The following is a 27,465-nucleotide window of genomic DNA, read 5'->3' on the forward strand; positions in this document are numbered from 1 at the left end:
TGTTACATCAAGGAAAACAATCGAGAGTTACCAATGATAAAATTCAAGAATTTAAGCAAAAATCATCATTCTGGAAAACATATATTTGCCACAGTGATCTTGCCAGCTTCCCAGTACTTTCAGATTTTTCCGATGAGATCAGTGGTGGTATCAGATGCGATTTTTATTTATAATATATTGTTGGATTAAATGTTTCACCATTGGTAAGAACTGTGGAAGTGAACCAATTTTTTCAAAATGAGCAATACGCAATTGTGGTAGCCAACCTCCAAGATAGCCACCTATGATCCCTACCTGGCATTCATACTCTTGTGTAGTTCCTTCCCACATCATACCAGGATTGTTCTGTGTTGCCTGTAGGATAGGGCAGAAGTGATAGTATACCACTTCTGATATTATATCACTTCTGATATTAATAAAAAAGACACTACTAAGGTGGTGGCAATGTTACTTCATCTGGGTTAGACGTTTACATGGCCATGTTCATTGCAAACCTAAAACACTGAAAATACATCAAGCCAAATATTTTATGATTTGTGCACTTTTCTGTATATGTTATACCTCTATAAAACTGTTTAAAGTATATGTATCTCCCTAACAAGGCATTCAGAGCAGGATTTATGCCTTATGGTCACATTCGTAGTGCTTGGTTCATAGTTACCTTATGAGGGGATATAGTTTGCAGAGTAAAATAATTAAACGGTGCTCGAAGCTGTACCCCTTTCTAAAAGGAGTCTTTCCTAAATCTCTCAAATAACTTAATCTTGATCCACTCTACCCTAGTAAAGGCGACCTCCAACACTAAGTTTTCACACTTCACCCACCACTTTCCTACTTACTTTGGTCTATGATCATAATGCATCTATTTATATAATTTCCCATGCTGTCTGTATAGACAACATGATCATCTTCCAAGTTGCTAGAAATCCTCTACATTTGTCATAGTTAACGTTTATTGTCATCCACAATAAATAGAACAGCCTACTTGTTTACAATAAATAAAACAGTTCAATAACTATTTTTCAGACAAGAGAATTTCTTGTACAATTTTGTTCAGTCAGGGTACTTAATTTATAAGTTCCCTAAAAGAACAATCTATGTGCTGTTCATAACAGTCTAGTACTGTGTTCTGTTAAAATTATCAAGCTATTTTAAGGATTCAGAATGTCAGCAATCTAACACAAGCCCTGCCAACAATGCCATATAAGATTTCATACTGATTGAATTCTAACAGTAGTGGAATTCTAACCAAATCTAATGTTAGCAGCCAAAGATAACTGCTCTGATTTTTATTGTTTATAACTTAATATTTTGTTCAGGTGGTTAATTTTTAGATGAAACAAAAACTCACTAATTTAGATGAGACAACAATCACCATGTTCAAGTGCTAAAATTTGTTCAAGCACTATACTTTAGGCACATTGTCTAAAAAGTGCACAGATGGTCGGCCATAACAAGTGCCTTTTTTTTTCCATGTAGTTGTCCCAGAAGTTAAAAAAGTTAAGCACATTGTAAGCCGATGAAAAATGATGTTTTTCTTTATTATCCATTTTCCAAATCAAAGTATTTGAAATTGTATCCTTAAATATACTCTGGTCAAGACATACAGGAACAAGTCTCAGAAATATTGTACCACAAAGATTGATTTCTACCATACTACCAATTTATAGTTATGTTTTATGTGGACTTTCATTCATCTAGTGAAGAGAACTCACGATGAAAATATGATTTCTCTTGTGGATGGGGGAGATGGAAGGAGTTAAGGGGAAAAGATTTAAATACATTTTTTTCTTTCATTCCAAAGGTTCATGGAGTTCTATATCCACCCATAGTCCACCAGTCATTAATTCAGTGTGAATGGTATCACTACAAGGTCAAAAAGTGGAGGGGGGGGGCAGGGTGAGAGGGCAGGACTTTTTGTACAAAATCATTTAAAACTCTGAAAAACTACAGAACCATCCAAAGAAAAAATATAATCAAAGTAAAAGCAATGGAGTTTATTTCAGTGAAATTATTTTAAATTAGATATGATATATTAAGCTCCCATATCCCCCAACCTGGTAGAAAAGTTCCTCTCAGTGAGAAATCATTTATTTTAATGGCAAAAATTTTACATATCAGTAAAATCTGTTATATTTAAAACTATGTATACAGTACATTTCTGGCAAAAACCTTATACATCTTTCAGTTGTCAAGACAAAGTAAAAATATGGTTGCATAAAATCACAAAAAATATAAATTGCTGAAAAGATAATAAAAAAAGATTAAAAATCATTTGCATTGACTCCCTTACATCTTCAATTAGTAAGAATTTGCAAACAACAGTAAATTTCTGAAAATTCTGATGCAACCTTGACATACTCAACCAAAAGTTGTCATTTCAAATATCCCAGCTTAAAAAAAGAATTTACTGCAATAGTCTGTGCATTTATTATACTATTTGTACAAGTGCAATATTTAAATATCTTCAAAATAAAACTCAGTAACTAAAAGGAACCACAATAACTTAAAAGAAGCAGTTTACAAAATTAACAGTTTTTAGAAGGTCCTATTTAATTGGTTCCTCTTTTTGTTCCCTGCTCCCCACAACAGGTTATACAGACATTACAACGATGTCTTAGTTCTATATACAAATCTGTAGCTTTAAAAATACAGTCTTCTGTTCTTAACATTAGGAACATTATGCTGCATTTAGAGCCTACATGAAGTCAGTATCCTCAAAACAGAGGGCCACATACAAGTTATAAATACAGTTTGAACTTATATTTAAATGGAACTCCTATAATTTTATACAGCTTTCAGATTCTAAGTTGAATAGAATAAGCCCTGGACAAAAGGAAGCAAGGTTTTTCTTTTGAATTCAGTGCATGTTTCTAGGGGTACTGGAGCCAAATCTACAACTACAGTAACTATGCAAGCTATCATGACATTTGAGTACATTATCATCTGGTTACAGAGGTGCCAAAAACAATACTACAATACAAAGAGTCTTAAAAGAGAAAAAAAGATAGTTCCATTGCAATGGAAAAATAATTAATACCAAAAATTTTTTCTTGAAGTTAAAATATAGTATAAGGCAATTATGGGTGACACAGTAATTTTTTATTACCATACACATGATACGACTTTTATCTGAGGTGACCCTAAATTTTTTTCTTACACCTATTATGTAATGCATTATACTAAGAGCAAGAAAAAGAAAATATAAATCAGAGCTCTTAGGAAGATTAAGCAACTTTAGGCAGTTTCCATAATGCTACTTTTTAAAAAGTAATTAAAATCCAAAGCAAATGTGACTATTTAGAAGAACTGATCTGTTCCATATTTTATCGAAACAATAATAAAGTAATAGCTGATGAAGGAGACACCAAATGCAATGTATAAACTTTAATTGGAGCCTGGTTTGAAATAAATTTGTAGGACAACGGGGGAAATCTAAATATGCATGATTAGATGGCATTAGAGAATTATTAATTTTTAATGGTATTATGGGTTTTTTAGGAGAATGTCATCATTTTTTAGGAGACGCTTGCAGTGTTGAGGGGTGATGAATATATCTGCGAAATCCAAATGGTTCAGGGGAAAAAAGCATATACACACACACACATATATATATAACTGTATCTATATACAGATATAGATAAAGCATATATGGCAAAATGTTAACAAATGTTGAATCTAAGTGGTAGATACACATGTGATCACCTTACAGCCTTTCAATTTTTCTTTTAAAAAATGTCCATAATGAAGCCTAGGAAAAAAAAGTCATATCTTTTTTCAAATAGTTGGTAAGACATGGTCTATGCACTGAATCAATTTAAAAGATACATGATTGAATGACTAGAACTTTTTGCATACATTTAATACTGACTGACATGATGAGCAGAGGACTTTGTGATATTGGCAAAACCAGCATGATTTATTTACAGTATATGCAACGCAGCTCTTGTGACAAAAAGAGCAATTTATGTACAGAATATAGTGGGACAAATTGTAAAATTAAACTTAGTGCTTAGAGTATCTGAATATATAAGTTCTGGACTTACAAACGAAAGAAAAAAATTTAAATGTGTCCAATATCTTTAAGGTGACTTACCATATACTACAGAATATTAAGAATATTAAGGAGGGGATATGGAAGAATCATCCAGGCTGTCCCTACTGTTGAAGATACTTGCTATTTAAGGAGCCCAGAAAACAAAATCACGTATAAAGTTCTCTGGGGATTCTAGGCAAATATTTATTGAATAAATTTATAAAGCAAATATATAACACATCAACACGTAATTAATATATGAAGGCCTTTATGGTAAATTAATATTTGACAAAGCCCTGTATACAGTAAATATAAAATAGCCAAAAATCAAGTGAGCCTGAGAGAACTATAATTCATTGTGTATATTATATTATTCTATATGCCTACTGAACAATGAACAAAATTATCTTAATTCATTTCTGCACATTATGCTTTTAACGATTAATCATGTTCCAGTCCCTGTGCAAACTGCATTCCGAAAGGCCAACCCTCAGTTATAATTATGTATAACTTGATTATAAATGGAAGCATTTGGCTATGATTTATTATGCATGCTTATTGCTATCAAAGAAATAAGCAAAGTTTTAGGTTTACTGTGCAAGAATTTTAATTAGATTTGCACACATCTCAAAAAATTCTATTGTGTGACTCCCAGGTCTTGGAGTTAAGTCAACAGGCGAAGAGTCAAGTGAGGTTACAGATGAGGTAAGAGAAGCTTCTGAGGATTTTCCTTGAGCCTCAGCATCTGAATCATTCCTCTGGCAAGCTCGATAGTTGCTAACTGAGCCCGATCTCTGTGGAGTAGCAGTCCCTGATTTGGCTTCAGTAATTTCATCTGGGTAAAAAAAAAAATTCAATTTATTATAATCCATGACACCCTCCCCAAAATTTTAATAGTACTTAATTTGCTTCTTTAAGTGACATCACTGACCAGCTATCAAGAGCATGTTTATTTTGAATACCTCCTAAAATAGAGGCAATGAATCTGTATTATGCCACTTGCCTTTTTTACACACAGCAATGTATGCCCCTAATGACTTACTAAGATTGGGTACATATTTGGCTACTCATCAGTCTTGCAATCTAGGATTAAGAGAGCCCAATAAACTAATAATGAGGCTTAATAAACATCATTCCCTAGCAATAAAAGTCAATCTTTCTATATTAAAATCATAGAATAAATGCACTTAAAATTTGAATCCTGGAAATCATCTCATCTAACTCCTCATTTTATTGATAAGAACATAATCCCCTTTAGAGTTAAGTGACAAATGAACAGAGAGGTAAATCTAGAACCCAAGTCTCCTAACTCTCATCTTGGTGCTCTTCATTCTCCCACTTTGTCTTCATATGTGGTTTAAGATCTTATAAAAGAACAACAATTCCAATGAACAAAAATCAAGGAAAACCTAAGTTGGGAACACAATATAAAAACAGTAAATGTCCGTTCAATTGGTAAACCCAGGTACTAATAAACCTAAGGTTCATGAATTTAAACCAAGTACAATGGAAAAAAATAAAACCCATTCTGTATCTCAGACTGCGTTAGTAAGTGTTAGAAGAAAATACCATCTAGACATAGACAGACAGGTTTAGCCAACATATCATAGCTCAAAACTGTGTCTTTCTGATACTATGTGGGTACTATCTTTGAGTTTACCAAGAAGACAAAAAATTCACAGGTAAATCTCATCTAATAATTCCATATAATCTTAAATGAACAAAAGTGGCAACATATCTTAATTCAATTGATTTGGCCAATGAAGAAGTGCCATAAACTTCTACTTAATTAAAGTTCTGGGGGGGCTTCCCTGGTGACGCAGTGGTTGAGAATCCGCCTGCCAATGCAGGGGACACGGGTTCGAGCCCTGGTCCAGGAAGATCCCACATGCCACGGAGCAACTAGGCCCGTGAGCCACGACTACGGAGCCTGCGCTCTAGAGCCCGCGAGCCACAACTACTGAGCCCGTGTGCCACAACCACTGAGCCTGTGCTCTAGAGCCCGCGAGCCACAGCTACTGAGCCCATGTGCCACAACTACTGAGCCCGCACGCCTAGAGCCTGTGCTCTGCAACAAGAGAAGCCACCGTAGTGAGAAGCCCGCGCACCACAATGAAGAGTAGCCCCTGCTCGCTGCAGCTAGAGAAAGCCCGCGCACAGCAACAAAGACCCAATGCAGCCAAAATTAATTAATTAATTAATTAATTTTTAGAAAAAGGTTCTGTTTGTGAGAGAACATTTTATATATATATATATATACACACACACACACACACACACACACACACACACACACACACACACACACAGCTATAGCCTTTCATAATGCTGGGGTAGAATTATTATTGATATTTGTTTGAATTATGAGTCAAATGTGTTCCATCAGGCTTTTTAATAGATAAGGTAAATTAGTTTTAAGAGTGTATATGCATGGGAGATCTGAATTAATGCACATTTCAAACCACGGTATGATTTTGCACCATTTACTAGAAGTCAACATTTATTCTAAATAAAACATTTTATCTTACCAAAATGAACTACAAAAAACAGAAATGTAGCAGAAGCTATCACTTTAGGATCAGGCTGTATCAGGCTTTAAGGATTTTAGAAGATAATCTTAAAAGGACAATAAACTATTCACAAGATACACAAATAATGTTCACGTCAACAAAGGCACAAAATCTTATATTCTGTGTTCTTTTGCTATTGAATTACTAGGAACAATTCAAAAAGCTTCAAAAGAATCAAAGATTTACTAAAATGCCAAATTAGGTAACAAGGTCTAATATGTCATCTATGTTGTTCTGTGTGATGTACATACCATCAATACTACGGAAATCCAATAAGTATGTTCTACTGTCCACTTGGTATAACTGTAGACTCATTTTGGAGAACGTACTTGTCACAGGATTCTTCCTTCGAACACGCAAATAATATGGGTTTACAACCTAGCATATGGTATGGAGAAAAACAAAGTCAAAAGGAATTCTTCTATAAAACATTATACAGACTACAGGTTTGTCAAATGTGCTAATAATCAGAATGCTCTTTCTTTCTTACCTTCCATTCATAATCCAGTTGTTTAATGGCTCTACAAACTTCTGCCATGATATCATTCGGTCGACTTTGACTTCTAATTCCCAAATGCCATTTTGCTTTCCTTACACCTTGGTGTTTGGATTTCTGTGGATTTAATTCATCGAGGGTATGGCGTGCCCTTGGTGTTTCAGCAACCAAGAATGGTACTCTTTCAGGATGGGGCCGGGTCAAGTGGTGATCATCGAGAAAAGAATCAGGTGGGCTTGTTGCCAAGTAAAAATCTTTGGCCTCATTCATTATTCTCCTGTTATCTATTATGAGGTGGTAGGCAACTGCCAAAGGGTCCTGGTGATTTCTGTTATAAAGGCAGCTGAGAACCTCCTCTTCTGAGCATTCAAATTTTTCACATACTTCTTTTAAGGCTTCATCATCAATCATGGTTGAACTATATGATGGATCCTCAGGAAAGAGATATTTTGGAAGGTCCTGTTTAAACCATTCATGTTCCCTGAGAGAAAACGGCAGGGGTCAGAAGGACTTCGAGGAGAGATGAGACTGAAAGTAACAGTTTGGGGGAATTTAGGATATGAATTCATTTATATTTATACTCATACTGTATTATCATTTTTTTAAAACTGAGATTTTCCTCTTCTGGCTCACATTTCATGGTATATGTTAAGGGAAATTCTCCAGCCTTCCTCTGATTTTAAGAGGGAGAAAACACTGCTGGAGCAACCAGAAACAAAGTGTCTACACTTTAAGGTTTTGGAACAAATAGCAATGACAAACAAATGGCAAAGACCATGTTATTTCCAGCTCAGAAAGAGAACAAAATTAGTCTGTGGATTCATTATAATACTCTTTGGATATAATGTTAAGTGAAAAAATATGTAACAACAACAAAAATAGACAACTATTATTCATTGAGTGCTTACTATGTGGTAGATTTTAGGCTAAACACTTCTTATATATTATCTCAGTTCATTTTCAAACAACTCTGTGAAGATAATACCCCTTATTTTAATGAAGGAACTGAGGATTTCCTAACTTCACATATAAAAGGATATTTTTGACTTGAACTATGTAAAAAAAAATATGCTAAAACTAAAAACATTAAAAGAGGAAAACACCCAAAAGAACAATGATTATATTCTGGGTAATGGAACTAAAGATCACTTTAATTCTCTTCTCTAATTTTTTGGTGTTTTCTAAGTCTTTTCCAATTGTCACATATTTCATTTAAATTGGAAAAAACATGTAAAACACAAGAAAAAGCATCTCTCACTAAGATATTCTGAAATATAAATTTTACAGAATGACTAGTCCTTCTCCTCTAGTGGTAAAGTCATGCCCTGCCACTCACAGTCTGTTTTTTAGCTAGTCTGCAATATATGGAGTAAATGGAAAGGAATGAAGCTTTTTTTTCTTTTTTTTTTTAATTGGAATATAGTTGATTTATAATGTTTTGTTACTTTCTGCTGTACAGCACAGTGAATCCAGTTATACATATACATATATACACTCTTTTTTAGATTCTTTTCCCATATAAGTCATTACATAGTATTGAATAGAGTTCCCTGTGCTATAAAGTAGGTCCTTATTAGTTATCTATTTTAGGAATCAAGCTTTAAGTTCTACATATGATCTTTCTTTCTTCTTCATTACCCTAATGCTTTCTTCTTTACTATTCCCAGATATACATCTGACTTCTTTCTTCCTTCTCCCTCCATCTCAGAGAAGTGTGCTGTCTAGCCATTGGAAGACCAAAAGAGAAATTTCCATAAGGGAAAAAAAGGAAAGAAAAATGATGGCAGAAAAAACAAAATTTGCAGTTTTTAAAAAAATGTTCATCAGAGGTCTTCCCTGGTGGCGCAGTGGTTGAGAATCAGCCTGCCAGCGCAGGGGACACGGGTTCGAGCCCTGGTCTGGGAAGATCCCACATGCCGCGGAGCAACTGGGCCCGTGAGCCACAATTACTGAGCCTGCGCATCTGGAGCCTGTGCTCCGCAACAAGAGAGGCCACGATAGTGAGAGGCCCGCGCACTGCAATGAAGAGTGGCCCCCGCTTGCCACAACTAGAGAAAGCCCTCGCACAGAAACGAAGACCCAACACAGCCATAAATAAATAAATAAATAAATAAATAAATAAATAAATAAATAAAAATTAAAAAAAAAAATCTTCATCAGAAATGACCTGCCCAAATTTGAGAAGGAGATTTGTTATCATCACTTTTGCCTTATTTAAACTATTCCGTGGAACCATATGCAACTGGCAAAATTGATGGACTTTTTTACCTACAATACAGTAATTTCATATGTAATTCAATGTATATTACTACAAAAACAAACATGTCATTGACTGAATTAAAATTTTCTCATTCCTTGAGATGAACAAAAGGAAAAAATACAATAATTTATAAGATCAGAACTCAAATAGCAACACACAAATTTACTACGAAAAAATATTAGTCCCCATGAGAATATGTAAAAGTCAAACATGAAGCATACTATAGAAAATCTTAAAGAATCACTACCAAATCTAATACCCAAACAGGGTCCTTTTAATTTTTTATTAGCTCTTTTTTTAAATTAAAAAGTAATACACTGACAAGTACAGCTTTCTGGTAACTGACTATACTGCTGAACTGAATGAATAAGCATTTTCAGAACTCTAATGGAAAACTGATGAATTCATAAAAGTGCTAACAAAAGATCAAGATGAAAAAAAATATTAATTACATGGGACTGAGTGAACTGATGACGATGATTATAATTTTTGTGACTTCCTGTTTGAACTTAAAAAAAAAAAAAGTTAAAAAAAATGTTAAAAAAAAAAGTACTTACTGGTGTCCTAAGAACTAGTGAGGAGTGACAAAACTGACAGCTCAAAGCACCCTTCCTCCACTTCTGACTTTAACTCCTCCACTTTATTTTGTAAGCACCTATTTTTCTGATCAGATATTATCCTGTTTGAAATGCCTAGAAGAGATTATATTTTCCTTACTGAACCCCAAGTATATTATTACAATACTTAGCTAAGAGTGAATTCCCCTCTAGTTTAGTTACAATATACACATTTACTTTAATAAAAAATATTGTATTCAGAATTTCATTAAAGCAACTTTGTAGATGTATGGAATAAAAAAAAAAAAAGTAATATAATGTTCACTGCTACAATTTCAAAACAAATAAAGAAACAAAAGCAAAAAGTGAAAGCCCTTCCTCCTACCAATCTTACTTCCCTAAAGCAGCCAGGTTAGTGTGTGCTCTTAAATATCAAAATAAAATAAATGAGTCTATACACTATTTTTAACATAAAAACAGGATTACATTGTACATACTGTTCTGCAAAATTTTCTTTCACTTATATCACTGATACTATTAGATCTGATAATCAAGTTGCTTTATCACCTGATATCTTTGATTGTGGCTCTCTTCATGGGATCCACCTGCAGCATATGTTTCAAAAGGCTAATCACAGAAGGGTTTAAATACTGAGGGGTATAAAAGATCCCATCACATATCTTCTTAAAAAGAGTTGGCACATGATCATCATCGAATGGAAGTGTTCCACATAATAAAGCATAGAGAATAACCCCACTGCTCCATATATCTACCTCTGGACCAGCATACAATCTGTAACAGGAAAGACCAATTGGATTAAACACTCATCAGTAACTTAAAGAGTAAATCAATTTATCATTTTAAATATAGATACTTCATAAAGAATTATTAGTCAGAATATGGTTTCTGTAAGTCACTGCTGTGTACTACACGTACAGATTCTATACTAATTCTATCAGTATTATCTTTGAAGACAAAAATTAAGAATTTTTTTAGGGACTTCCCTGGTGGCGCAGTGGTTAAGAATCCACCTGCCAATGCAGGGGACACGAGTTCAAGCCCTGGTCCGGGAAGATCCCATATGCCGCGGAGCAACTAAGCCCGTGTGCCACAACTACTGAGCCTGTGCTCTAGAGCCCGTGAGCCACAACTACTGAGCCCGTGTGCTGCAACTACTGAAGCCCGCGCACCTAGAGCCCGTGCTCCGCAACAAGAGAAGCCACCACAATGAGAAGCCCACACACTGCAATGAAGAGTAGCGCCCGCTTGCCGCAACTAGAGAAAGCCCGCACACAGCAACGAAGACCCAGCGCAGCCAAAAAATTAATAAATAAATAAATTAAAAAAAAAGAAAAAAAGAATTTTTTTAAGTTACAGACTATAGCTAAAATTCTCTCCGTGCTACCTCACAAGGGTCCTCATGATATCCAATCAATAGGGCCAGACTTTGAACAAACATATCATTACTGAATTTAAAATCATTGTTTTTTGGTTACAGAGGAGAGGTTAAGCGATCTTTCATCAAGTGAGAATGTTGTTTAGTGATGGACTCTAAACCCACTCTCCGCAATAACCCAAGACCTCATACCAAGGTAAAAGGGGCCTGAGGCTGTAAAATGAAGCCCAGCTAACTAATTCACAGAAGATTTTAAACTCTTATTTGCAATACACTGTAACCTACTGACTTTACCTGCTACTGACTAACTAGATAACCCATTCAAAGTCTGGCTTCAGGGAAAGGATTTCTTTAAATTGGTCAAATAAATTACTGAACTGATCAATAAATACTATTTTGAAAGTAAAAGTTTCCATACATCTAGACCTCACAGAAAGACCTTATCCAAACTGGGAAAATTAGACTTCAGTAATGGCCCATTACATATATGCACAATTACGTTTCTTTTTGTTTATTTAATTAACACTGCCCCCAGTATCCAGGTCCTAAATTGTTTTCTTCCCAAAATAATTAGACAACCCACATGAAATAACAAACATTAAGTTAATATAAAAAGGTAATGATGAACCTTGACAAATCTAAAATTAGATATTTCTGCCTTACTCATAACCATGCCTTAACACAAATATAATTTCTCTGAGCAGTCTAGGCAAGCAAGCTTATGAAAATAGAAAGAAAATACTACTCTATTTCTGCATTCTAAATTAATCAGGATGTAAGACATTCAAACAAAGAAACATGGTTTGAATGAAAAGTTATTAAAAGTTAATTATAAAAACTAGTAAACAAACTTTAGCTTCTTTGTGTTCAATTTCAGTAGTATAGTGAAGAACAGTTACTCTTCAAAAATTAAATTTTCCTGTTATCTAAACTATTCGAAAAGCTGCCCTATACTAAGATCCTCATGTTCTCAATGCTGGTGGTTAGTAAATTGAGAGATTAGAATTCTTAAAATATTTCAGTCGCCAGAAGAGTTAAAGGATGAAAATTAAATAAAATCTGAGGACTTTATCAATACTTCAGTCCAATTCCCCAAGGTACCTTATCATAAAAGCTAAAGCTAATTTGAAAAATTAAAGCTACACATTACACTTTTAATTCTTCATCTAAGCAAACAGTACACTATTTCTTACTACTAGACATTTCTGTATTATTCAAGTTTTTAATGTCTCACCTTTAAAACTTGCTAGTTTTAAACCTTCAGTTTCTTCCACCAGGGGAAAAAATGAAAGTACTCTCATCTAACTAATATAATTTTGACTTGCAAACCAACATCCTCCTCGATAAATGGAGTCCTTAATCCTTATTCACTTATAATGTTTTATTCTTAAAATAGAATACTTTCTGGATAAGAAAAGAATAAGCTTTAAATTCCTTTCACTAGAATTGAATATTACACTATAGACTAACAAAGTCTAGGAAAAAAAGACAATTACAAATATATTGGGCGGGGAGGAGGTGGCAAACACTACCTTCCTGAAATTACTTCTGGTGCAGCATAGTTGGGTGAGCCACAACTTGTTCTTAAAAATTCACCATCTGACATCATGTTTGAAAGACCTGAAAATGCACAAAATCCACTGCTCAAGATTTCCCAAGAACAAAAATAAAAACAAAACTCCATTAAACAATAAAATTGAGTTTGCATTAAAGTGATAAATCATCATTTTGTTCTTTGCTTTAACAGAAGCCTACAGTCTTTATTGTTCCCAAATATTTTGCCTTTATGCCATAAAATCTGTAATCTGTTTCAACATATAAAGTTAGTGCATTGTTGGAGTTTAATGAGTACATATTAAGCTATTGGTTATTTTGCTTAATAGAATAAACTGGGCATGTTTAAGTTTTATTAATATAGAAATTACTAGAAAAAAATGTAGAACAGAATTAAAATTCAAAGTTTCTATTAACCTCCATTCTGATTCTTTAAAAAAAATAATAATAATTTTTAATATCAAAGTTCCTTCATAGTTCTACTACAAAAAGAAAACTCAGGAATTCCCTGGTGATCCAGTGGTTAGGACTCGGTGCTTTCACTGCTGTGGCCCGGGTTCAATCCCTGGTAGGGGAACTAAGATCCCGCAAGCTGCGCAGTGCGGCCAAAAAAAAAAAAAGAAAAAAAGAAAACTCTGCCTCCTCAAAAATACAATGTATAAAAAATAATGACAACTAAAGAATAAGAAAGTCAAATAATTTAGTCAGTTACAAAAAAACCCAGTAGCTCAGAGCTGTTGGGCACTATTTAGTGAATCTCTATAGATTAAAATATATAAACATATACAAAACTGAAGAAAATATAAGTATCTCCTCTGATTTGAAATGAAACTAAAAAAAGAGACTTGTAGATATTCATTTTTATCTTAGGTTTAATAATGTCAATGGCAATTTATATAAGAAATAAAGGAAAAATAAATTCATTAAATTTTCCTCAAGCTGAAACTATGCTTTTCTATTTAAGATATTTTACTTTCTTTTTTTAAAAATAATTTTGTTCATATGGTTTGCCTTCTGGCTTTCAAAGTTTGAATAACTCCAGCCCAGTCTCTTTCCTCTTGCTCCATACTTGATCAGAAGAACACACTGGAAATAGTGTATTCTATTGATAACACTATTTAGCAAATAGTTAAATAATGGTCTCTTTTCAAGTGATGTCGCTAATGCTGCCAATTTAAATTGTTTGCCTATGTCATAAAAGTCAATTTTAAAGACATAAAAGCTAAGAGAATTCCTTATTTTTACTCCTTTTTGTAGCTCACAGACAAACGGTGAGGATATGCTACTTTGGGATACTCAGTCTATGATATAAAAGCAAAAGTTATCTGAAGAATCCTACTGACGTTTGTTAAACATAATGAATATATGAAACTATAAAAATCTCCTTACCAAAATCAGCAATCTTTGCATTCATGTGTGCATCAAGCAGGACATTTTCAGGTTTCAAATCTCTGTGGACCACCATATGCCTGTGACAATAATCCACACCAGAAAGGATTTGTTGGAACAGACGCCGACTTTCCTTTTCATCCAGCTAAGAAAAGTAGAGAGGCAACTTAAACGTGTGTCTTTCAAAAGAAATTATTCTACCTATAATTCTCCAACCTATAAAACTGTGAAAATGGAAGAAACCTTCCAAATGAACCTCACTCATGAGATACTTTTGAAACGGGGAGGAGATACAGGCAGCACAAAACAGAAATGCTAAGAGGATCTTAGAACCCAAATCAGTAACTCAGCTTCCTAATATTATCGCTCTCTTGACTACACTCTAATAACTTGCTTTCACCTAATCTCATGCACTATTGCACTATTTCAAATAATTTCAATTTCTACCTGAAAGTAGGCATGTTTTCTCCTGTAAATTACAAATATTTAATCCTTGATTCCTTTAACAAATATTTATTGAATACCTTCAATGTGCCATGCACTGTTTTAGACACTCAAGATATAGCAATGATTTTAAAAAAGGCCCTAATCTAGTTAAAGAAAATAGACAATAAACATATAAATATCAATATAAGGAGTAAGAGTGTTTTGAAGAAAAACAAAGCAGGATAAGGGCACAAAGAGTTATGCTGGGGTGGGGAATACTGTTGTGGACTATATGAGAAAGCAACATTTAAGCAGTGTTAATGAATTAGCAAGCAACCATGTTATCATATCTCCTGAAATAAAAGATGTTTTAATTTTAACAAAAGAAAAACCTGAATTCATTTGTTTTATAAAATATAACAGCATTTATCTTTACTCTGCTTACTGAAAAAATTACACCTTATGCTGTAATTACATTTTAAAAAATATTCTTTAAAAACTTCTCTGTCCATTTATCCATATTTTCTTATTTTATGATGTTTTTTCCATAAATGAAAACCATTACTTGGGTATGCCTGCTCCCAAGAAGTCATATTTAATAAATAACCTATTAATTCTCTACGCAAAGGACTCTAATATGCAGTTCTCTAACACAGGTCACAAATTAGCATTCTAAAACCAGGTTCCTACACCTTAAATGGTATGGATAATCTGGAATATGAACCAGTAATTTCTTTTGAAAGCAAAACTAAAACTATCGAAGTACTCAGAGATACCCTTCCTCTAGAGAAAGTAATAATGCGTTAGCAATCTAATACCTTTATTTCTAGAATATAGGTTCATTTTTTAATATGACTTCATATCAAATACACTAAATGAAAAAAAGAATGTGTTCTAAATGTGAAAGAGAAGAAAATTTAATTGGTTAAGCAAAATACAAGAGATAAAATAACTGGATAGCCTACAAAAATGAAAATTATACTCTATTAATAATAAATAGAGTACAAAGGATCAAGGAGGGGAAGTCTACAAAGAAAGATTAGAAAAGTCAAAGCATATTTCCATTTAAGCATGGCAGATGGAACCTTTTGTCTCCACTCCTTGAAACATCACTAAGGTGACATCATATAAAGACAAAAGAGCAAGAGAAGAGACAGCAGTAATCAAGAGGAGTCACTAAGCTAGAGAGTAGATGAACAGTGATAAAGACTTGGCCAACCACAGAACGCTGAAATCTAATAAGCCTTTAGGGGTGGAAATCAATGATAAACTCATCTGCACACAGACTCCTGGAAGGGCTTAGATATTGGAAGTGTTGGGAATTTCTGAAGGTAGAAGGGAGAAATGGACTGAAAACAGAACAACTGATGGAAGAAAGAAGTTTTAAGCTCACCCTTACTGGGGAATAAGACCCACGACTTACTCTTTAATAAGGCTGAACCAGCTCTGTTCTCAAGGACACCAGAGTAGGAATGAGGCACCAGAAGGAAAACATGGGGATAAAATGAAAGTCAACATACTAACCAGTGAGGCTTGTGGGCCTTTCCCCATTTAGCTCGCAGAGCACTGGCAGCTAAGCTAACACGCTCAAGGAAACTGGAAGGTTTCTTCTGGAGCAACTTTCTGATCCAAGGAAAAATATTTGTAATTGTTAACATTTGGTGTTTCCTAGTAAAACAAACAGGTCCGTACCTATTCAATCTATGGGAAGCCCCACCAATTAATAAGTTCCATCCTCATGAGCCTGGCATTTAGAATCTCACTCTCAAATATGAGTGGACAACCCAGAATCACCAGGTATCTGAGCAAGGGTCATGCACAAAAGACAAAGACCAATAAAATGAATAGAAAAAAAACAGGGAGCAGGGAGCACAGAAGGTACAGAAGCAATCCAGGGAAGAGAAGAAGAAAATATTTTTAAACTAATTGCTATCCTCAGACAGATACATTTATTATCTCTGTGGAACAACAAAAAAAAATAGGCTATTTAAAGAAAGACAACTTCAGAAAACAAGAAAGAAATAAAAAATGACAGCTGGAATTTTAATATGCAACAGATAAAACTGAGGAAAATTCCCATAATGCAAAGCAAAATGATCAAGACATGAAAAACAAAAGATAAGAAAGCAAGATACCAATTCAATTTGTGTCTGTTTCCATTTTTCTAGGCAGAATATTTGTGCAGGATTGTGGGGGGCGGGGAGTGGGGAGTGAAAAGACAAGTGGAATACCTGAAATCAAAATGAACCATGTTAAGAAATGGTAAAATCAAAATTAATTTGGTTAATGATTTTGATTTTGATGGAAGTAAAGAGATATGCTACATAGAACAAATGAGTGAATGATATAAAGAATGTTAGATTGGGAGGGAAAAAAATTGGCTTCTCAGTGCTTGATGTGGCTCTTCCAGAAATAGGTTTTTGCATACCACATACCCTGGGTGTAAGAAAAAGTATGCATGGGGGGCAATGTTCAGTTTTTGTATCTGTAACTTAAGACACTGTTCAAAATGTCTTCTAAAGTTCCTTCCAACTCTAAATTCTTTAAGTCTAATTCCTACCTCCTTCACGGAGCCTGTTCTTACTATTCCAGGTACATCAGATTTCTGAAACCAAAAAATGAATGCAATTTAAATGTGACTAGGGTTGACTAGCAAGGCCTAGATCTTTAAGTATTTAATAATATATTTTTTAAGGATTACATACATAATTTAAGATATTAAAAGGATTTGTATGCCCCAGAAGCAAAGTCTGAAGATCGTTAGTTCTGGAGTCTCAATCGAATTCTGTCATTAATAAATTACGTGACCTTGAGCATATATATAAACTGTAAGTCTCGGACTTCCCTGGTGGTCCAGTGGTTAAGACTCTGCGCTTCCAATGCAGGGGGCACGGGTTCGATCCCTGGTCAGGGAACTAAGATCCCACATGCTGCAGAGTGTGACCAAAATATAAAAAGTAAATAAATAAAAATAAATAAACTGTGAGGGACTTCTCTGGTGGAGCAGTGGTTAAGAATCTGCCTGCCAATGCAGGGGACACGGGTTCGAGCCCTGGTCCAGGAAGATCCCACATGCCACGGAGCAACTAAGCCTGTGCACCACAACTACTGAGCCTGCGCTCTCGAGCCCACGAGCCACAACTACTGAGCCCGTGTGTCACAACTACAGAAGCCCATGCACCTAGAACCCATGCTCCGCAACAAGAGGAGCCACCGCAATGAGAAGCCCACGCACCGCAATGAAGGGTAGCCCCCGTCTGCCGCAACTAGAGAAAGCCCACGCGCAGCAATGAAGACCCAATGCAGCCAAAAATAAATAAATGAAATAAATTTTTTTAAAAATAAATAAATTAACTGTGAGTCTTGGTTTCCATATCTGTGTAAGTAGGCTAAGGAGATAATCTTTAAGATCCTTCTTAGCTCCAAATAGTCTATGATTCTAGGCAAATACATGACTAAGGGAGCTGGTTATTAAACAGACCTCTTAACAGAATTGCTTTCTGATATTCTGATGCTAGTAAGGGATCAGGGGAATTACAAAACATATACAGGATTAAAACAGAACTGCTTACCCTTCCATTTTTACAGATATAATCAAATAGCTCTCCTCCTGAGACATATTCCATCACCATGAAAATATCAGATGGTGTACTGATGACCTGGTACCTGGTGAGAGAAAACATTATCTACCAGTATTAAAACATGTATATTCATTCATTCAATAAATGTTTACTAAGCACCTATAATACACCAGGCACTGTGCTAGACGCTGGGAAAACTGCAGGGAACAAAACAAATTATCTGCTCTCATGGAGTTTATTTTCCAGAAGCCAGGAAACAGACACTAAATAAAAAACAGTATCTCAGGTGGTGGAACATGCTATGAAGAGAATCAAAGCAAAACTAAGGGAAATCTTTCATACAAGGTATTCAAGGAAGGCCTCTCTGATAAAGTAACATTTAAGCAGAGCCTAATGGAAATCAGGGAACAAACTATGCCATTATCTAGGAAGAAGGTGAACCAGGCAGAGGGAACAGCAAGTGCAAAGGCCCCCAGGGGGAAACCTGCCTGGCGCATTTGAGCAATGGTAGGAAGGCTAGAGCAGAGTGAGCTAGGAGCGAGAAACAGGATGTGGGGTCAAAGAGGTAACTGGACAGCAGAGGACACAGAACCTTAAAAGCCATGATGAGGCTTTGGCTTTTACTCTATGGGAGAAAGAAAGCTATTGAAGGTTTTAAGCAAAGCAGTCACATGATCTGGCCAAGTAAAAGGGTAACTTTAATTGATGGCAGCAATGTGAAGAACTGACTGGGCAGTAGGGTGGAAGCAGGTGGCTACTGCAGTAGTCCATGAGAAAGATGAAGGGGGCCCACACTGGGTTGATGATAATGAAGGAACTAGAATGAGATCTTAGATATATTTTTGAAGGAAGAGATGGAATGGAGGTTGGGAAGTGAGAGAAATAGGAAAGTTAAGGATAGTTCCTAAGTTTCTGCCCTGAGGAACTGATATTAACTGAGATGGTGAAAAGACCAGGAAGACCAGGCACAGGAGGGTAATAAAGGGTTCAGTTTGGGCCATGTCGAGTTTCACATGCCTCATGGTCACCCAAATGGAGATGTAAAATAGGCAGTGTGCATATTCAGGGAACAGGTTTCAAAGCAGGAGATGTATATTAAGGGTTGTCAGCATAAGGATGGTATTTAAAACCATGGCACCTCAACAAATGAGAAGAGGTGAGAGTGAAACATATTTTGAGTCACCAGTTCAATACAAAAGCCTAAATGGTTTTAATTTATAGCCTGCATAATAAAGCTGAGTAGTAAATAAGTTAACTGTAGATCCTACAATTGTCAGCTGTAAAACAACAGTAATATTACTGCCTTTTGAAATTTGGATTCCTGAAATTGTTATTTGGATTTGGATTTGGATTCCTGAAAATCTATTATTTGTTATTTGTTTTATCAGATATAAGCAGTGTGGGGGAGTGGAGACCCTACTGCATTGTCTCTAGTGAGGCTAGCTGATATCATCTGGAAATTTGGAGGGCAGGAGTTTTTACTAGCAAATCATTGTTGGTTCTACAGCAGTAGGGGCACTGAAACTTATCTATCAGAAGGGCATCAGTCCCGAGAATGAGAAAGATAACATCTGATCATCACAAGGGCAAAATGTGAACTTAGGCTTAAGTGACCGTGAATGGGGTTAGATAAATACATGAACAGGAAGAAATTTTAAAACCCTCAGGAACAGACCAAAGCAATGTCACTCATCTTTCTCACTTGTCAGATTAAGAAGGTTAACAAAAATGATGCAAAAATGATATGACTATATTTAATATAATCAGATCTTACAGTTTAATTATATGAGGATGCCTGAAAAGCTTGAGGTTCTGAATTTCTCTGCGGATTTTTCCTACTACATCAAGGCTTCGAATCTTCTGTCGATTGAGAATCTTCACAGCAACTTTATGCCCAGTCAATTCATGTTTGCCAACTGTAGGAGAAATAATTTTAATAAATTAGTGCCAGGTTTGATTAATAACATATTTAGAACTATTCGAAGAGTAGTAATCTTAGCATTCTCCAAAAGTACTTGAGCAGTTCCAAGTTCCTTTTTTCTTTTTTAATTTTTACTGGTGTATAGCTGCTTTACAATGTTGTGCTAGTTTCTGCTGTACATTAAAGTGAATCAGCTATAGGTATACATATATCCCGTTTTTTGCATTTCCTTCCCATTTAGGTCACCACAGAACACTGAGTACTATTCCCTATGCTATACAGTAGGTTCTCATCAGTTATCTATTTTATACATAGTAGTGAATATATGCCAAGTTCCTTTCAATTCTGCCTGATTTACCCCTGAACGTTTAGATGTTTAAAGCTGGAAGGCTAAGGGAGAGAGAAAGAAAGTTCTTTTTGCTCTCTACCTTTTTGTACTTTTATATTCTCTTAATTTACTTTTCATTTTTTAAACTATCATACAAATTGAACTTTTTTCTTTTGGTGTGCAGTTCTATGGATTTTAAGACATGTAGAAATTGGTGTAATCACCATTATAATCATATACAGAACAGTTGAATCATACCAAAAACCACCCTCATGTTAGACACACTTTCTCTATAATCTCTTGAACCTTTACAATTTTGGTTCATGAGCATGTAGTTTCTGTTTTAAAAATAAGAAAAAAATTTTAAGTGATTACCTTTCAATTTTGAATGCTATACCCAGATAATCAATGGTTATAATACAATGTAGACATTTTTTAACAGACAAAGTCTCCAAAAATTTAGCTTCTATTCACGCTTTCTTAAGGACCTAGTGGAGAATTAATATTCCATCAAAATCAGGAAAGAAACCAAGATGGTAAGAGGGCAGACAGCAGAAGCAAGAATAACTACAATTCTGCAGCCTGTGGAAGGAAAACCACATTCACAGAAAGACAGACAAAATGAAAAGGCAGAGGACTTTGTACAAAATGAAAAAACAAGATAAAACCCCCCAGAAAAACAATAAAGTGGAGATAGACAACTTTCCAGAAAAAGAATTCAGAATAATGATAGTGAAGATGATCCAGGACCTCGGAAAAGGAATGGAGGCAAAGATCGAGAAGATGCAAGAAATGTTTAACAAAGACCTAGAAGAATTAAAGAACAAACACCTAGAAGAATTAAAGAACAAACAAAAAGAGATGAACAATACAATAACTGAAATGAAAAATACACTAGAAGGAATCAATAGCAGAATAACTGAGGCAGAAGAACAGATAAGTGACCTGGAAGACAGAATGGTGGAATTCACTGCCAAGGAACAGAATACAGAAAAAAGAATGAAAAGAAAAGAAGACAGCCTAAGAGACCTCTGGGACAACATTAAACACAACAACATTCGCATTATAGGGGTCCCAGAAGGAGAAGAAACAGAGAAAAGACCCGAGAAAATATTTGAAGAAATTATAGTCGAAAACTTCCCTAACATAGAAAAGGAAATAGCCACCCAAGTCCAGGAAGCGCAGAGAGTCCCAGGTAGGATAAACTGAAGGAGAAACACGCCGAGACAAACAGTAATCAAATTGACAAAAATTAAAGACAAAGAAAAATTACTGAAAGCAACAAGGGAAAAACGACAAATAACATACAAGGGAACTCCCATAAGGTTAACAGCTGATTTCTCAGCAGAAACCCTACAAACCAGAAGCGAGTGGCATGATATATTTAAACTGATGAAAGGGAAGAACCTACAACCAACATTACTCTACCCCGCAAGGATCTCATTCAGATTTGATGGAGAAATCAAAAGCTTTACAGACAAGCAAAAGCTAAGAGAATTTAGCACCATGAAACCAGCTCTACAACAAACACTAAAGGAACTTCTCTAAGTGGGAAACACAAGAGAAGAAAAGGACCTACAAAAACAAACCCATAACAATTAAGAAAATGGTAATGGGAACATACATATCGATAATTACCTTAAACGTGAATGGAATAAATGCTCCAACCAAAAGACACAGGCTCACTGAATGGATACAAAAATAAGACCCATGGCTTCCCTGGTGGCGCAGTGGTTAAGAATCCACCTGTCAACGCAGGGGACACAGGTTCGAGCCTTGGTCCAGGAAGATCCCACATGCCACAGAGCAACTAAGCCCGTGAGCCACAACTACTGAGCCTGCGCTCTAGAGCCCGAGTGTCATGACTACTGAAGCCCGTGTGCCTAGAGCCCGTGCTCTGCAACAAGAGAAGCCACCACAATGAGAAGGCCATGCACAGCAACGAACACTAGCCCCCGCTCGCCACAACTAGAGAAAGCCCACATGCAGCAACGAAGACCCAACACAGCCAAAAATAAATAAATAAAATGAATAAATTTTAAAAACAACAAAAAAAAACAAGACCCATATATATGCTGTCTACAAGAGACCCACTTCAAACCTAGGGACACGTAGAGACTGAAAGTGAGGGGATGGAAAAACATATTCCATGCAAATGAAAATGAAAAGAAAGCTGGAGTAGCAATACTCATATGATAGAAAATAGACTTTTAAACAAAGACTGTTACAAGAGATAAGGAACGACACTACATAATGATCAAGGGATCAATCCAAGAAGAAGATATAACAATTATACATATATATGCACCCAACATAGGAACACCTCAATACATAAGGCAACTGCTAACAGCTATAAAACAGGAAATTGACAGTAACACAGTAATAGTAGGGGATTTTAACACCTCACTTACACCAATGGACAGATCATCCAGACAGAAAATTAATAAGGAAACACAAGCTTTAAATGACACAAGAGACCAGATAGATTTAATTGATATTTATAGGACATTCCATCCAAAAACAGCAGATTACACTTTCTTCTCAAGTGCACACAGAACATTCTCCAGGATAGATCACATCTTGGGTCAGAAATCAAGCCTTGGTAAATTTAAGAAAACTGAAATCATATCAAGCATCTTTTCTGACCACAACACTATGAGATTAGAAATCAATTACAGGGAAAAAAATGTAAAAAACACAAACACATGGAGGCTAAACAATACGTTATTAAATAACCAAGAGATCACTGAAGAAATCAAAGAGGAAATCAGAAAATACCTAGAGACAAATTGCAATGAAAACACGATGATCCAAAACCTATGGGATGCAGCAAAAGCAGTTCTAAGAGGGAAGTTTATAGCAATACAAGCCTACCACAAGAAACAAGAAAAATCTCAAATAAACCATCTAACCTTACACTTAGAGGAACTAGAGAAAGAAGAACAAACAAAACCCAAAGTTCTTAGAAGGAAAGAAATCATAAAGATCAGAGCAGAAATAAGTGAAACAGAAACAAAGAAAACAATAGCAAAGATCAATAAAACTAAAAGCTGGTTCTTTGAGAAGATAAACAAAATTGATAAACCATTAGCCAGACTCATCAAGAAAAAGAGGGAGAGGACTCAAATCAATAAAATTAGAAATGAAAAAGGAGAAGTTACAACAGACACTGCAGAAATACAAAGCATCATAAGAGACTACTACAAATAACTCTGTGCCAATAAAATAGACAACCTGGACGAAATAGACAAATTCTTAGAAAGGTATAACGTTCCAAGACTGAACCAGGAAGAAATAGAAAATATGAACAGACCAATCACAAGTAATGAAATTGAAACTGTGATTAAAAATCTTCCAACAAACAAAAGTCCAGGACCAGATGGCTTCACAGGTGAATTCTATCAAACATTTAGAGAAGAGCTAACACCCGTCCTTCTCAAACTCATCCAAAAATTTTCAGAGGAAGGAACACTCCCAAAGTCCTTCTATGAGGCCACCATCACCACGATACCAAAAGCAGAAAAAAATACTACAAAAAGAGAAAATTACAGACCAATATCACTGATGAACATAGATGCAAAAATCCTCAACAAAATACTAGCAAACAGAATCCAACAGTACATTAAAAGGATCATACACCATGATCAAGTGGGATTTATCCCAGGGATGCAAGGATTCTTCAAGATATGCAAATCAATCAATGTGATACACCATATTAACAAATTGAAGAAGAAAAACCATATGATCATCTCAATAGATGCAGAAAAAGATTTTGACAAAATTCAACACCATTTAGGATAAAAACTCTCCAGAAAGTGGGCATAGAGGGAACCTACCTCAACATAATAAAGGCCATATACGACAAACCCATAGCAAACATCATTCTAAATGGTGAAAAACTGAAAGCATTTCCTCTAAGATCAGGAACAAGACAAGGATGTCCACTCTCACCACTATTATTCAACATAGTTTTGGAAGTCCCAGCCATGGCAATCAGAGAAGAAAAAGAAATAAAAGGAATACAAGTTAGAAAAGAAGTAAAACTGTCACTGTTTGCAGATGACATGATACTATACATAGAGAATGCTAAAGACTCTACCAGAAAACTACTAGAGCTAATCAATGAATTTGGTAAAGTAGCAGGATACAAAATTAATGCACAGAAATCTCGTGCATTCCTATACACTAACAAAAAAAGATCAGAAAGAGAAATTAAGGAAACACTCCCATTCACCATTTCAACAAAAAGAATAAAATACCTAGGAATAAACCTACCTTAGGAGACAAAAGACCTGTATGCAGAAAACTATAAGACACTGATGAAAGAAATCAAAGACAACACAAACAGATGGAGAGATATACCATGTTTTTGGACTGGAAGAATCAACATTGTGAAAATGACTATACTACCCAAAGCAATCTACAGATTCAATGCAATCCTATCAAATTACCAGTGGCATTTTTCACAGAACTAGAACAAGAAATCTTAAAATTTGTATGGAGACACAAAAGCCCTGAATAGCCAAAGCAATCTTGAGAAAGAAAAATGGAGGTGGAACAAGCAGACTCCCTGACTTCAGACTATACTACAAAGCTACAGTAATCAAGACAATATGGTACTGGCACAAAAACAGAAATATAGATCAATGGAACAGGATAGAAAGCCCAGAGATAAACCCATGCACCTATGGTCAACTAATCTATGACAAAGGAGGAAAGGATATACAATGGAGAAAAGACAGTCTCTTGAATAAGTGGTGCTGGGAAAACTGGACAGCTACATGTAAAAGAATGAAATTAGAACACTCCCTAACACCTTACACAAAAATAAACTGAAAATGGATTAGAGACCTAAATGTAAGACTGGACACTATAAAACTCTTGGAGGACAACATAGGAAAAACACTCTTTGACATAAGTCACAGCAAGATCTTTTTTGATCCACCTCCTAGATTAATGCAAATGAAAACAAAAATAAACAATTGGGACCTAATGAAACTTAAAAGCTTTTGCAAAGCAAAGGAAACTACAAACGATGAACAGACAACCCTCAGAATGGGAGAAAATATTTGCAAACGGGGCTTCCCTGGTGGCACAGTGGTTGAGAATCTGCCTGCCAATGCAGGGGACACGGGTTTGAGCCCTGGTCTGGGAAGACACCACATGCCGCGGAGCAACTAAGCCCACGTGCCACAGCTACTGAGCCTGCGTGTTTGGAGCCTGTGATCTGCAACAAGAGAGGCCACAATAGTGAGAGGCCCGTGCACCTCGATGAAGAGGGGCCCCCGCTCACTGCAACTAGAGAAAGCCCTCACACAGAAACGAAGACCCAACACAGCCAAAAATAAATAAATTAATTAAAAAAAAATAATAAATACTTCTTAAAAAAATATTTGCAAATGAATCAAGGGACAAAGGATTAATCTCCAAAATATATAAACAGCTCATGCAGCTCAATATTAAAAAAACAAACAACCCAATCAAAAAATGGGCAGAAGGGACTTCCCTGGTGGCGCAGTGGCTAAGAATCCACCTGTCAATGCAGGGGACACAGGTTCAAGCCCTGGTCCGGGAAGATCCCACATGCCGCGGAGCAACTAAGCCCGTGCGCCACAACTACTGAGCCTGCGCTCTAGAGCCTGCGAGCCACAAATACCGAAGCCCGCATGCCACAACTACTGAGCCCATGTGCCACAACTACTGAAGCCCACGTGCCTAGAGCCTATGCTCCACAACAAGGAAAGCCACTGCAATAAGAAGCCCGCACATTGCAGTGAAGAGTAGCCCCCACTCAACGCAGTTAGAGAAAGCTCGTGCGCAGCAACAAACACCCAACACAGCCATAAATAAATAAATAAATAGGCAGAAGACCTAAATAGACACTTCTCCAAAGAAGACATACAGATGGCCAAGAAGCACATGAAAAGCTGCTCAACACCACTAATTATTAGAGAAATGCAAATCAAAACTACAATGAGGTATCACCTCACACCACTTAGAATGGGCATCATCAGAAAATCTACAAACAACAAATGCTGGAGAGGGTGTGGAGAAAAGGGAACCCTCTTGCACTGTTGGTGGGAATGTAAATTGATACAGCCACTATGGAGAACAGTATGGAGGTTCCTTAAAAAACTAAAAATAGAATTACCATATGACCCAGCAATCCCACTACTGGGCATATACCCAGAGAAAACCAAAATTCATAAAGACATATGCACCCCAATGTTCATTGCAGCACTATTTACAATAGTCAGGTCATGGAAGCAACCTAAATGCCCATCGACAGATGAATGGATAAAGAAGATGTGGTACGTATGTACAATGGAATACTACTCAGCCATAAAAAGGACTGAAATTGGGTCATTTGTAGAGACGTGGATGGATCTAGAGACAGTCTTACACAGTGAAGTAAGTCAGAAAGAGAAAAACAAATATTGTATATTAACGCATATATGTGGAACTTAGAAAAATGGTACAGATGAGCCAGTTTGCAGGGCAGAAATTGAGACACAGATGTTGAGAACAAATGTATGAACACCAAGGGGAGAAAGTGGTGGGGAGGGGGTGGTGTGATGAATTGGGAGATTGGGATTGACATAGATACACTAATATGTATAAAATAGATAACTAATAAGAACCTGCTGTATAAAAAATAAAATAAAATTCAAAAATTCAAAAAAAATTAAAAATAAAAAAAATTTTTCTTTAAATAATAAATAAATAAAAAGAAACCAAGATGGCATTCAGTAAGAAGGGATCCAATATAGGAGAAAAAGAAGAGAATCCCCAATAAGGTAATGAAGCAAAGTCCTAGGTAACAGCTGTGTGGAAGGCCGGAAGGCAACAAATCCAGACAGAAATGTTGCAGAGGATCCAGGACGGTTATTTCTAGGGAGAAAAAAGAATAGACAGATAAATTATCTTACAGGTTTGAAAGTACGAAATGTT

At 35.7% G+C, this 27,465-nt stretch overlaps 1 protein-coding gene across 3 annotated transcripts in view; it reads right to left on the minus strand.

Annotated features, from left to right (window-relative positions):
• Positions 1 to 1,971: 1,971 nt before the first annotated feature.
• PRKAA1 (protein kinase AMP-activated catalytic subunit alpha 1) overlaps positions 1,972 to 27,465 on the minus strand; it is a 44,745-nt gene continuing 19,251 nt past the window's right edge. For 2 of the 3 annotated variants that reach the window (XM_057541066.1, XM_057541067.1), the window contains 8 exons: positions 20,040 to 20,181; positions 18,257 to 18,350; positions 14,259 to 14,403; positions 12,848 to 12,935; positions 10,487 to 10,711; positions 7,097 to 7,583; positions 6,858 to 6,984; positions 1,972 to 4,871 (listed from right to left, as the gene is read on the minus strand). In XM_057541066.1, the coding sequence (XP_057397049.1) occupies positions 4,627 to 4,871; positions 6,858 to 6,984; positions 7,097 to 7,583; positions 10,487 to 10,711; positions 12,848 to 12,935; positions 14,259 to 14,403; positions 18,257 to 18,350; positions 20,040 to 20,181 (1,553 nt within the window). In that variant the 3' untranslated portion in view covers positions 1,972 to 4,626. The remainder of the gene's footprint in view (positions 4,872 to 6,857; positions 6,985 to 7,096; positions 7,584 to 10,486; positions 10,712 to 12,847; positions 12,936 to 14,258; positions 14,404 to 18,256; positions 18,351 to 20,039; positions 20,182 to 27,465) is intronic. The other variant, XM_057541068.1, reaches the window with a different exon arrangement.

Source organism: Balaenoptera acutorostrata, chromosome 2 (genome assembly GCF_949987535.1).
Source record: "Balaenoptera acutorostrata chromosome 2, mBalAcu1.1, whole genome shotgun sequence".
Taxonomy (NCBI): Eukaryota; Metazoa; Chordata; class Mammalia; order Artiodactyla; family Balaenopteridae; genus Balaenoptera; species Balaenoptera acutorostrata.